The sequence below is a fragment of the Aphanomyces invadans genome (assembly GCF_000520115.1).
Source record: "Aphanomyces invadans strain NJM9701 unplaced genomic scaffold supercont1.21, whole genome shotgun sequence".
Classification (NCBI taxonomy): Eukaryota; Oomycota; class Saprolegniomycetes; order Saprolegniales; family Verrucalvaceae; genus Aphanomyces; species Aphanomyces invadans.
Window position 1 is genome coordinate 972,953 of NW_008580166.1, and position 10,183 is coordinate 983,135.

General features: G+C 55.7%; 4 protein-coding genes across 9 annotated transcripts; 3 read left to right on the forward strand and 1 right to left on the reverse strand.

Moving 5' to 3' along the window:
* The first annotated feature begins 58 nt into the window (after nt 1-58).
* H310_09516 lies at nt 59-1,823 on the forward strand. Of its 2 annotated transcripts, XM_008875607.1 has the most exons (10): nt 59-210; nt 255-332; nt 381-536; nt 583-669; nt 715-783; nt 838-935; nt 1,014-1,092; nt 1,153-1,224; nt 1,299-1,350; nt 1,416-1,823. In XM_008875607.1, the coding sequence occupies exons 1-10, from the start codon at nt 109-111 to the stop codon at nt 1,511-1,513; spliced, it is 891 nt and encodes a 296-aa protein (XP_008873829.1). In that variant the 5' UTR covers nt 59-108; the 3' UTR covers nt 1,514-1,823. The 2 variants fall into 2 exon arrangements, with proteins under 2 accessions (XP_008873829.1, XP_008873830.1); XM_008875608.1 differs by having other exon boundaries at nt 1,014-1,224.
* Nucleotides 1,562-4,904, reverse strand: H310_09517 (hypothetical protein). Its single transcript, XM_008875609.1, has 11 exons — nt 4,617-4,904; nt 4,473-4,557; nt 4,287-4,426; nt 4,195-4,230; nt 3,638-4,131; nt 3,351-3,522; nt 3,188-3,273; nt 2,909-3,118; nt 2,067-2,834; nt 1,931-2,024; nt 1,562-1,869 (listed from the first exon to the last, which is right to left on the reverse strand). The coding sequence occupies exons 1-11, from the start codon at nt 4,893-4,895 to the stop codon at nt 1,609-1,611; spliced, it is 2,625 nt and encodes an 874-aa protein (XP_008873831.1). The 5' UTR covers nt 4,896-4,904; the 3' UTR covers nt 1,562-1,608.
* A 116-nt stretch (nt 4,905-5,020) lies between these two features.
* Nucleotides 5,021-6,127, forward strand: H310_09518 (hypothetical protein; the record flags this gene model as incomplete). Its single annotated transcript, XM_008875610.1, has 4 exons — nt 5,021-5,371; nt 5,430-5,681; nt 5,750-5,785; nt 5,845-6,127. The coding sequence occupies 4 exons, from the start codon at nt 5,021-5,023 to the stop codon at nt 6,031-6,033; spliced, it is 828 nt and encodes a 275-aa protein (XP_008873832.1). The 3' UTR covers nt 6,034-6,127.
* An 836-nt stretch (nt 6,128-6,963) lies between these two features.
* H310_09519 (hypothetical protein) lies at nt 6,964-9,010 on the forward strand. Of its 5 annotated transcripts, none has more exons than XM_008875614.1 (8): nt 6,964-7,195; nt 7,284-7,723; nt 7,774-7,930; nt 7,981-8,073; nt 8,122-8,235; nt 8,290-8,391; nt 8,442-8,601; nt 8,681-9,010. In XM_008875614.1, the coding sequence occupies exons 1-8, from the start codon at nt 6,995-6,997 to the stop codon at nt 8,929-8,931; spliced, it is 1,518 nt and encodes a 505-aa protein (XP_008873836.1). In that variant the 5' UTR covers nt 6,964-6,994; the 3' UTR covers nt 8,932-9,010. The 5 variants fall into 5 exon arrangements, with proteins under 5 accessions (XP_008873836.1, XP_008873835.1, XP_008873837.1 ...); XM_008875613.1 differs by having other exon boundaries at nt 8,442-8,558; XM_008875615.1 differs by having other exon boundaries at nt 8,122-8,391; nt 8,442-8,558.
* Nucleotides 9,011-10,183: the final 1,173 nt, after the last annotated feature.

Consider the following 10,183-nt stretch of genomic DNA (forward strand, 5'->3'; position numbering starts at 1 on the left):
TTGATTTTCATCATTGTTTATTCGAAAAACCAAGAAACCGTTGTTGGAAACTTACCATGAAACTACTTGCGAATCTGGCGTGAAGCACAAGGACTCCCACGAGCGGAGATGTCCCGAGTGAGCCGATATGAGAGAACTGCCGGTGTCGACAGCCTCGAAAAGCTCAGCCAGAAGCTGACGGCAGACCTGCGCAACCACATTCGGTTCCTCGTACGATTCGTCGGTATCGCTTCATCCTTCATCGCTTCTGTCAGGGCGACTACCCCGTGCTCTCGACCGAATGGAAGGAAATGGCGCACAACATGAAACGGTTTGGCGAGATCTCGGAAATGGTACAACCGAGCGGGGTAGCAAAGACGACCACCTGACCACTTTCGCAGGAACGGCAGTTGCCCAAGCACGAGAACGCGACCCTGTGGGAGTGCGAGGAGCTCGCGCTGCGCTACATTCTCGAAGACGGCAAGCTCAACCTCTGCCTTCGTCTCTTAGTCGAGTACAAGGATTACGAGCATGGAATTAGTCAGCGCGAGTTGGACGTACGATTGCATGTACCATCGTTTGCGGACTCTTCCTCGTTGCTAGCCCGACACCAAGGCGCTCGTGAGCCAATTCGAGCGCGGCCTCGGCGTCATGCTCAAGAATGCGTGGCTCCATGTGGAAGCTCTGCAGGTGCCCCAGCCCTCCCGTCCGCCCCATCCACTGCCTTCGTACTAGACGACGGATCTTCCGCTCTTGTTGGAGTACATTGCCGGAGTGCTCACGTTTTGCGAAGAAGAACCCGTTGTACGGTCGAACCCGATCCAAATGACTCTAGTCTATCGTGGCTATCCTTTGTAGTTTGTCGAGAAGAAGGACCTCGTGGACAGCCAAGAGACCATTGTCGTTTACTACCTTCATGGCCTCTTGAAGCAGCTCGAGCACATTTCCGAAGACAGGTAGACTGCCCACGGCCATCGTTTCAACTCGTCCGTGTGGACGACGCCACTTACTCTTTCTGGCGTCATTCCATGCAGAGTCATGCCGCTGGTGCTGGAGAAGCAACTGTTTGCGTTGTTGACGTCGCACATCCAGCGCCACTGGAAGTTGTTTTCGGTGCGAATACCGTTGCGACAGCCTCCAGATGCATCGGTCCCAACGAGATGATCTTGGCAGGACGTGGACGTGTTGGTTGCGTGCGAAGTCCTCGCGCTCATTTGCGACACGGAAGACTTTCAATCGCATGCAGTAAGTAGTGCGATGCCCGTGGGCATCGTGCCACCACATGCCTTCGATCCAACGCACTGATGTCGTATGTGCAGCAATCGTACGTGGCATCGGCCCAAGTGGTGCGCGATTTGCGCATCATTCAAGGTCAGTCGTCGATCATTCGCGAGATAACGGGCCAACCCGTCCCAGCGCTGACTTGACGTCTGCAGAGGACATTTTGGACAGTCTTGTGGAGGATTTGGATGTGCGCAAGAAACTCCGTCCCCTCCTGGACGTGATCAAGGAGTTTGCGTCGGGGCGGAAATAGCGCAACGATAGCACCCGATCGATCTCGTCGATTGACGTGAGGAGCTGGCGAGAGGCTCCCGACTACTCAAATCTGCATCGTGGAATCCACAACGTTTATCGATTTTCTTCACGAGTGTCCAGAATCAACGGTGGCGCGGCGCCGTCCCGAGCAAGTCGCTCGATGAGGCACCGAATCGCGACGCGCTTTTTTCGAATGACTTGAGGTGGAAACCATTGAGCAGTCAAAACATTTTGCGAGTCGGCGCCTTTCGTGGCCACGAATGCGGTCGATACCAGCGGTGGCGACGTCAGGAATAGTTCCACGTAATGCAGGACGAACACGCCGCAGTCTGTGTAATTGGCTTGGCGCGGAATCTACCGCAGCGACATTGAGACGTGGCACGGCACATGGACATGCCGCTTGCCAGTGCCTTACTTCAGGTGGGCAAATCGCAGGCAAATTCGCTGCATTGAACGCCATGACCCCACACGTTGGCGCTTTTCTAGCGCGCCATTCCATTTGCAAGTACCTACGACACGTCAAAAAAAGCGGTGGACGAACATGTGTGTACTCGCGGAGAAAATAAGAGACGCGACCCGTGCGGTGGGCTTTGAGCGAGTCCAAAAACACAACGCAAGGGCGATGGTTTTCATCTTGGTCCAAGTTTCGCTCGAGGCCACACGTTGTACAGCGTGCACGACGGTCGGGTAAGGCTGGGTCTGGGATTGGCGTGAAAGCTTTCGGTGCTGTCGGCGCTTCAGGTGTTTCGGAGGCATCGGCGACAAGAGTCTGCTTCGTTGTACAGGAATCCTCTTCATCCATGGAACACGTGACTACGCACGATGCAGATGTATCTGGAGGTGCTCGTCGAGCCACTGCTGCTTCCTTTGGCGCCGGCGCTTCCGACTGACGTATGGCTGGCACAGCGACGTTGTGCACTTCAAGTTCGGTGGAGGGCTCGTCGGTAATACGTTGTTGTGTGGGTGGCATGGAGTCGGCTAGAGTCGTTCGTGCATCGTTTGCTGCCAACACTAGCTGCGCATCCATTCCACCTGCGTCGCTGTGCCTTGATGCAGGTGGGTGTGGAATGAATAGACCGGACGTAGTTGCCTGGGCCAGTGTGTTCGTGGGTGCTTTTGTCGACACATGCACGACCTTGGTCCGTTTTGGCAAGAGCGACCGAGCGGATGCACTTGGTTTGGCAGGTCGTTTTGATACGTGGAGTAAGGAATTCGTGGGAACGGTTGGTTTGGCCGCCATCGGGTCCACTGCACATCGGCATTGCGACGTCGACGCGAATCTGTACAGGTTGCACACGATGGCGACGCTCCAGTGGCCGCTACAAGTTCATTCTGTCAGTCGAGTGTGGATTCATCGAGAGCGAGGTCCCCATCTTGACCAAGGCAGACGCACTCTTCGTTGATCGGCACGACCAGGTACTTGGTCTGGAAAATGTCGACAGTTTTCGTCCACCGCGCCACAGACGCATACGCTTGCTCGATGCTCGACGCCGCGTTTCCCTTCTTCGCTTGCTTCTTGTTTATCAAGTACTGGCCAAAGAGAAACGAACTGCACATGTACGTCCTCTCGACGACATGCCACGGCAAGGTGTCGATGAGGTAACTACAGCAAGTAGTGGCCGTCATGAGGGTCCCATACCCATCACACTCGCCGACGCACACACCACTGTACCTCAGGTAAAACTCAATCACCGAGTCGTTGAGCAAGCGCTGGCCCACCAGTCGCGCCGTGTCGCCGTACGTTAGCACGACCCACCCCTACCAACCAGTCGATCGTGACAGCATGCGCGACAGGAACGAGCCGTGGCCATCCATTTTTTCATCGGCAAGCCTACCTTTGCGCGCTGTTTGAAATAAGTACACTGAACCTTGTCGTCGATGGGGGTCAGCGCCGACCGTTGAAAGTACCCGATGCCGTAGGGTAGTTGCACTATAAACACGCCAGGGAGCGCCACGGCAGCGCGAGTTGCGGCGCCGGAAGACGCTTGGACTGCCGACCATGCCAGTCTACGTAGCAAGATGGCGTGGGTGATGGACTCTTGACTGGCATTTGCCACGCAATGGCTTGCAAATGGCCCTTGCGAGCGCATCGACAACTCTGGCATTGGAATCCACCACGTACGAGGTCGCAATGGGCGCCTGCGCTACAATGGGCGAATTCAAAATCAAGCCGATTCCAAAAGGCGTCGCGACGACTTTATCGGCGCCAAGGGGATCCGCTCTCGTGCTGCGAGTCGAGCGCACCACAGGCGCCACGGTAGCCGTCGGTGTTGGATCGATCGTCGGGCTGTCGTCGTCCGAGTCGTCCAAGACAATCGTTGTTGGCTCGTTTTCGATGGGTTTTGCTTTCTTTGTCGCGGGGTCACTGGTCTTGGTTGGAAGGGCGGGTGTGGCGCGAGGTCGTTTTGCCGGTCGCTTCGTCGACACGGCAGGAGCGCGTGGGTAAACGATGCTGTCGGGTGGAGACGATGCATTGATTACGGTGGGAAAAGCTGCGAGTGTGTGGACCGTGCTGGTACTGCGGCGTGATACGTTTGGTTGGTCTCGATACGCTTCGATGAGCAACTGCTGCGCTGACAAGCTCTCTTTCGTCTGCACGACTTCCACCCCCAGCTCCTGCAATAGGAATAAATTTGGTTCCCGTATCAACCGGCGGATATCCAAGCTTTGGGGTCGTACCATGGGCAGGGCACCTCTTCGAATGGCGTCGACCAGCTACATGAAGGAGCGATGGGGTGAGAGGTTTGCGTGGGTCGTGGAGCTGATCGCACCGCAGCACTGCCCGTGGACGTGTTGGTGAAGGTCTGGCCATTGACAGAGTGAATGAAATGGGAGCCGCAGAATCGATTCGGGACTGAATCCGATGTCTTGAGCGGGTGCAAGTACTCAACGATCTCGACGCGTCCGAGCGCTAGGAACAAGTGTAGTCGCATGCAGTGGGTTGATCTGTCACGTACGATGGCGCTCGGCGATCTGAATGTTCAATGGACGGTCGAGATAATGCAGAGTGTAGAACGTTGGGTTGCGTACGAACCGGACGACCTAGAACGCGTGCGTGTCATGATGCGGGGAACGGGCCATGGAGATTTTACGGGACGGACCACAGGAAACACTGGACAGGTGAGCACGCGCGCTTTGATTTCGTCGAATCGCCATGACCGCACGTTGACGTCCCCAATTGCGTCGATTTGGTACCGACAAGGTGGAAGCGACACGACTTGGACGGGGGACGCAAAGTAGCTAAACACGAACAATGCACCGATACCATTCTCCGTGGCAGGATGGACGCGCAAGCCCATGCCGGTCGATTGGTATTGCGCCCCAAACTCGACCTCGACTACGTCCGCGAGTTGCGTGGACGGCGCTTTTGGCGGCAGCATTGTCACGGCAAAAACTATGGAAATCCACGACGAATGTGATTTCAAAAACATTTTTAAACATGTCTAGCCAATGAGAATGCCGTATACAGGATTAAAGATGTACTATTGGCTGAAACGTCGGCGAGATGTTTGAAATATGTTTGAAATTGACGGAGGGCCAATTGAGCATTCAAGTGGATCAAATGAGCGCAGGCACGCGGACGGTGGCGGTGGAACCCAAGGACGAGGGGGCGTTCGTAGAGGTTGTGTACTCGGAGCTGTACCGAAGTATCGGTCTCGGCCTCCGCGTCGAGCGTGCCACGGAGAGCGGGATCGGCGCGTTGTTGGTTTCGAGCACGCTGCAAGCACCACCGGGAGTGCGCGCCCTGCCTCCATACCAATACCGGTTGTGGACAATTGGATCCATGAATGTGTCCGGGGCTATGTTCAAGGATATCGAAGGACGCATTAACCTCCTCGGGGCAGCCTTCCCCATCGTACGTACAAATGTTGCACGAGATGGACTCATATCTGTCTGTGGACACACACCATTAGACGGTCACATTCAAACGCGTCGAGAAAGTGTTCACCCTCGACTACTCGGTTTTCTCGCCAAAGTTGAACCTGAAGATCATCCAGAGTCCGGCCCCGCCGTCGACGGCCCTAACCGGGCCGTCCAGCATCTGCAAGATTGTCGAGTACATTCGCCCGTTTCTGTTCCACGGAGACGTACCGTCCTTGAACTCGGGGTATCACGTCCTTACCTCGATCAACGATAAATCTCTCGACAGCCTTCAATACCAGGAGGTGTGCATCCCCACTCGACACCGCCATCTCTCTCGCCCTCCTGCATTCGTTTCACCCGTGTGCATTAGGTGGTGGATTGCATTCGCAACGCGACGTTCCCCCTGGTACATTGCCGCGCGTTCACACGACCACATCGGTCCCCTAACCTGGCTCGTTCTCGTAGAGAATCGTGGTGACGCTCCAGCCAAACGTGGAAGCGCTTAGCAAAGCCCGCGCCGACGCCGATATGCACGACCGCATCCAGATCGACGCATGTCGAGCCAAGTTTCTCACATGCAACTGCGCACACTGCGCGACTGTTCGAGTCCTGCTCGGAAACGCCTCGGTGTACACGGACCAAGTGTACCCGTGATGCGGGCTAAGCGATCGATATCTACCCACGTACCTGTTGCTTGGTCTCGTTCAGTCGACTACTACCGGCGGCTTCCACCGCCTTGTTCATCCTCCTTTCGACTCCACCTCGCTCTGGACAGACGTGGAAGGATTCGAGGTAGTGGCGACCGCACGGTTGCTGCGGCCAGCTTCATGTTGGCCACGATGGTGGCGAACAGGCACAGGTCGATTCGAAGGGCCGCACGACGCCATCCTCCAAGGACACCACCGACAATTTCACCAGACGCTTTGCATTCGCATCGGTGGTGTGTGAGCCACTTGCTGCCCCATAGCGCAAGCGAACTTGCCGTCAGCACGTTTCCCAGTTGTCTGCCGCAGGTGCGGCACCCGTTTTTCATCCCACCCGCCCGTTCAAGAGGTTGATACGGCGTCAACAACACAATGGTGGAGTCCCGTAAAAAGTTTGGCAGGATGCGTAGCCAACGCATGGTCGCTCGGCGGGTTGCGATCAGCACGCACATGCGTCAGCATCGCAGCGAGAGGGGCGGTGCAGTGTCGCCGGGCCAATGCTCGTGCGATGTACACCCACATTATCTCGACTGCGACAGTTTGACCAGGCCATCCGTCTATTCAGTCGGCCCGCGGCGGCGAAACATTTGAAACCATGTGGAGGGGTATCGTGGGAGTGGCGAGATCGGCGTCGAGTGCTGCGTCGAGTGCGTACATTTGTTGGACGATGCCGGGACGGCCAGATCATGATGGGCAAGCACGGCATCGATCGTCCAAGCACGGTGTAACATTGGGTAGCGCTGTCGAGGTCACGACGACGACGAAAGCCACGAGGCCAAGTGGAGCAGCGGCAGTCGTTGTCGCACCGCAGGTTTCTCCCGGCATCATGACCCCGTCTGCCGTGCCGCTCTCTGGCTTTGGAACGGGCCGTCGTGTAACCGTCGCCACTTTATTTGTGTGCGCGGGGAGCGATGGCGGCGGCGACCAAGGACTTTTCAGCGCTGGATGCGCTGAACGCCCAGGTTGAGGGGAGCAAAGTCGATGTGCTGAAGAAGCGGATTGAGGAGCTCCAAGCTGAGAACGAGCACCTGCGGTGTCTGCATCAAAAAAACGAAAAGGAGACCCACGAGTTCGTCGCGTACTTTCAACGGGAGCTAGGGGCGCGTGAAAAGGTACCGCACGACGTCCATTCACACGAGTTGGCGCGTCGTTGCGCCGCCGCCATCCACGGAAGGTCTCACCCGTCGTTCGACGATGTAGGTGACGGCGAAGCTCAGCGAAGACCTGAGCGAAGCCAGGACGAAGTTCCATGATGAGACAGAAGAGATGAAGGTCAAGTACGACGTCGACACTAAGCACCTCGTCCAGACGTCCAAGCTCGTCGAGCACACACTGTCCGACAAGCTCAAGATCGCCCAGGAGGACCTGGCCAAGCTCGAGCTGTTCCGGGACATGAAGGAGTCGCTGGAGAAGAAGCTGCAGCAGCTCACAGACACTCTCGACAGCGAGCGCGTCGCGCACAAGGATGCCATCGGGATGATGGAGCGCAAGTTTCTCGAAGAGAAGGCGCGCCACCAGAAAGACACGGACAAGCGCATTGAAAAGATCAAACAGCAATCTCGGGAAGATGCGCGGAACGTTCTCGACGCCGACACACGCAAGATTGTGACCGACAACAAACGCATGGGCGAGGAGCTGCGGTGGGGCAGCGCCACTCGAGCAGCCATCCCTCGTCACGGTGTGGCTGTAGGTTCCAGCTGCAAACGACGGAGGAACTGACCAAGGACAAGATTGCTCTCGAGCACCTCACCAAGTCGCTCAAGTGCGAGATTCAAGTCCATGCCGACAAAGAGCTCGAGTACGCCAAGTACGGCCAAAAGCAGACGCGCGAGATCAAGCAGCTGCAGGCACGTTCCGTTCCCTCGGCGTGTCATCAACTCAACGAGCGGGAGACTAGGCCAAAGTGAAGACGCTGGAAAAGTCGCTGTGCCAAGTTGTGCATGCATTTGAAAAGGAAAAGGTGCTGCTAGCGACCAAGACCGAAAAAGAGGTTCGACATCCCTGGACAACGTTTTTGCACACCGTTGTCTCGACGTAGCTGGACGACGTGAGCTTGGATGCAGATGGGCTGCGCAAGCTGCTCAAGCTCAAGAACAAGGAACTGCGCAACATGAAGCGCCTCGCCCAAACGATCCTGGACCAGCGCACGGACGTAAGCGCTTCGAAATCGAGTCGCTGTCATGATACGGTCGGTGTGTTTGTCCAGGTCGAGCAATTCTTTTTGGACTCGCTTGACATGGTGAAACAACAACTTGTGGACGAAAGGAAGCGGACGGCGGACGCCGAGAAGGTACAGGATGCCAAGCTGGTAGGTATCCACATAAACGCCAGACGCATTTACAGCGACCGACCGCTTAGACGCCTGCCGAGAGAGGCCTCAAGTTTCCTCGACTCAAGACTCGTTCCAGTGCAGGCAACCAGCAGCCGCCGCTCGGTCCACGAGATAAAGTCGACTTGCGCGCATTGACATGGGAGGTACGCCATGGCGCATACCTTCACCGGTTGTGCTTGGAGCATGGTGGGCGTTCAAGCGGTGGGAACTGCCCACGAGCAGGTTCACGATGGCCGGGGCCGTGAACTGATGCTTCATGACACAGGAACGGGAGCGCGTGCTGCGGCTCCTCTTTGCCAAGATCAACAGCATCCAGGGTTTCTTGGACGTGCCGCCACCGCTGGACGATGCCCGATCAAGTACATTCGACACACCCTTTATCACGGAAGTAGCGGATCCGTCAGGTCCGTCGCTGCCACGTCATTTCCCTTCACGACCGCCAACGCATGCCGCGACACCTTCAGATGGGTATTGAGCCAAATGCATTCCATGTTCACCCCTGTATGTCGTCCGTGATGCCCTTGCAAGTACCCCCGATGTTTATTCTTCACGGGACGGGCAACCCACACGCACAATACATCGCATTGCTTCGTGATCTCGCGGTGGTACGGAAGCTCACACGAGTTCAATGCATGCAACGACGTGTATGCGGTGTGCTACGACATGGAGAGGTAGATGTCGATACCCGTACACTCGCACGCGTCCCCCGCGCCGGCGCATCTCGTCGTCGGTCGTCGTGTGGACTGGCGCTTCGACGATAGCACAGATAAAACGAATTAAAGTTTTTATCCCTCATACTACTAGTATATGAATTGGGTATTTCTCAAGATCGTCCAACGAGTGGATATATTTCTCACGGCCGTCCAATTTAAACGTTCGCTAGGTATTTTTATTCCCAATCGTTCACCGATGCATGATCGTAAGCCGGAGGAAGCTGCATGCCTGACAGGATGGACCGGGTGTACATGAGTATAGATCGAAAGTCGCTGGGTCATACCGCTCAGTGGCTGTCGCGCTTTGTGGTGTCGTAGACGGCGGGTGCGGTCGGTCTTTGCTGGGGACCGCTGAAATTCTGGAATGGAGATGAATACCCCCCCCTGGGACTACTTCCGCGGTTTTTGACAGTGGGCGGAGCCATCGAGGGGTCTGGGGACTCTATTGGTCGACACCCTTGTCCTTTTGACGCGGATTTTTGCAATCAATTCGTCCTCTTTAAATACATTAACTGCGAAAACGACATGGTAGACTAGATTGAGTAATGTTGAAAATACTCATGAAATCTCGGGAAAAAGTTACTGCGTAAAGTTATTCCCTATTTAATTTACTATATACAACAAATATTTGTAATCCAGAGGGTATGTAGGTTGAAAACCTCTCAATTTTACTGCGACCTTTGGTTCACAATTGAAACTCACATGGCGACCAATGTGCGGGGTACCAATGCTGCAATGTTCTACAAAGTCTGTCAGTTCGTATAGTCTAACCGGCCCAGGGCCCTAACCGAAGTGGAGCGCCTTGACGTGTTACGGGCATACGCATACCTCAAACACGCCGACAATTGGTTAATACTTCCAGTAAACCAAACCGTCACTGAGACATGGACGAGAGATTGAATATCCCACAAGGCACTTCAACCCCATCGGCAATCCTTCGCTGTATCATGGCCAGTCTCTTCTCGGCTGCAGCACCACAGATTTTTCGCGGAGCCACTTGCTGGTAGATCAGCTTGCTCGTCAAATGGCCCCGCGTCCAAAGAATGAATCGACTA

What these genes read in the sequence shown, in the direction of transcription:
- H310_09517 (XM_008875609.1), bottom strand. Translation starts at nt 4,895, where the DNA reads ATGCTGCCGCCAAAAGCGCCGTCCACGCAACTCGCGGACGTAGTCGAG. An exon ending in GAAGAGGTGCCCTGCCCATG is followed by an intron (nt 4,132 to 4,194) that starts GTACGACCCCAA and finishes TTCCTATTGCAG; the next exon opens with GAGCTGGGGGTGGAAGTCGT. An exon ending in ATTTCAAACAGCGCGCAAAG is followed by an intron (nt 3,274 to 3,350) that starts GTAGGCTTGCCG and finishes ACTGGTTGGTAG; the next exon opens with GGGTGGGTCGTGCTAACGTA.
- H310_09516 (XM_008875607.1), top strand. Translation starts at nt 109, where the DNA reads ATGTCCCGAGTGAGCCGATATGAGAGAACTGCCGGTGTCGACAGCCTC. An exon ending in GCAACCACATTCGGTTCCTC is followed by an intron (nt 211 to 254) that starts GTACGATTCGTC and finishes CGCTTCTGTCAG; the next exon opens with GGCGACTACCCCGTGCTCTC. An exon ending in TTGGCGAGATCTCGGAAATG is followed by an intron (nt 333 to 380) that starts GTACAACCGAGC and finishes CCACTTTCGCAG; the next exon opens with GAACGGCAGTTGCCCAAGCA.
- H310_09519 (XM_008875614.1), top strand. Translation starts at nt 6,995, where the DNA reads ATGGCGGCGGCGACCAAGGACTTTTCAGCGCTGGATGCGCTGAACGCC. An exon ending in CGCATGGGCGAGGAGCTGCG is followed by an intron (nt 7,724 to 7,773) that starts GTGGGGCAGCGC and finishes GTGTGGCTGTAG; the next exon opens with GTTCCAGCTGCAAACGACGG. An exon ending in GCGAGATCAAGCAGCTGCAG is followed by an intron (nt 7,931 to 7,980) that starts GCACGTTCCGTT and finishes GCGGGAGACTAG; the next exon opens with GCCAAAGTGAAGACGCTGGA.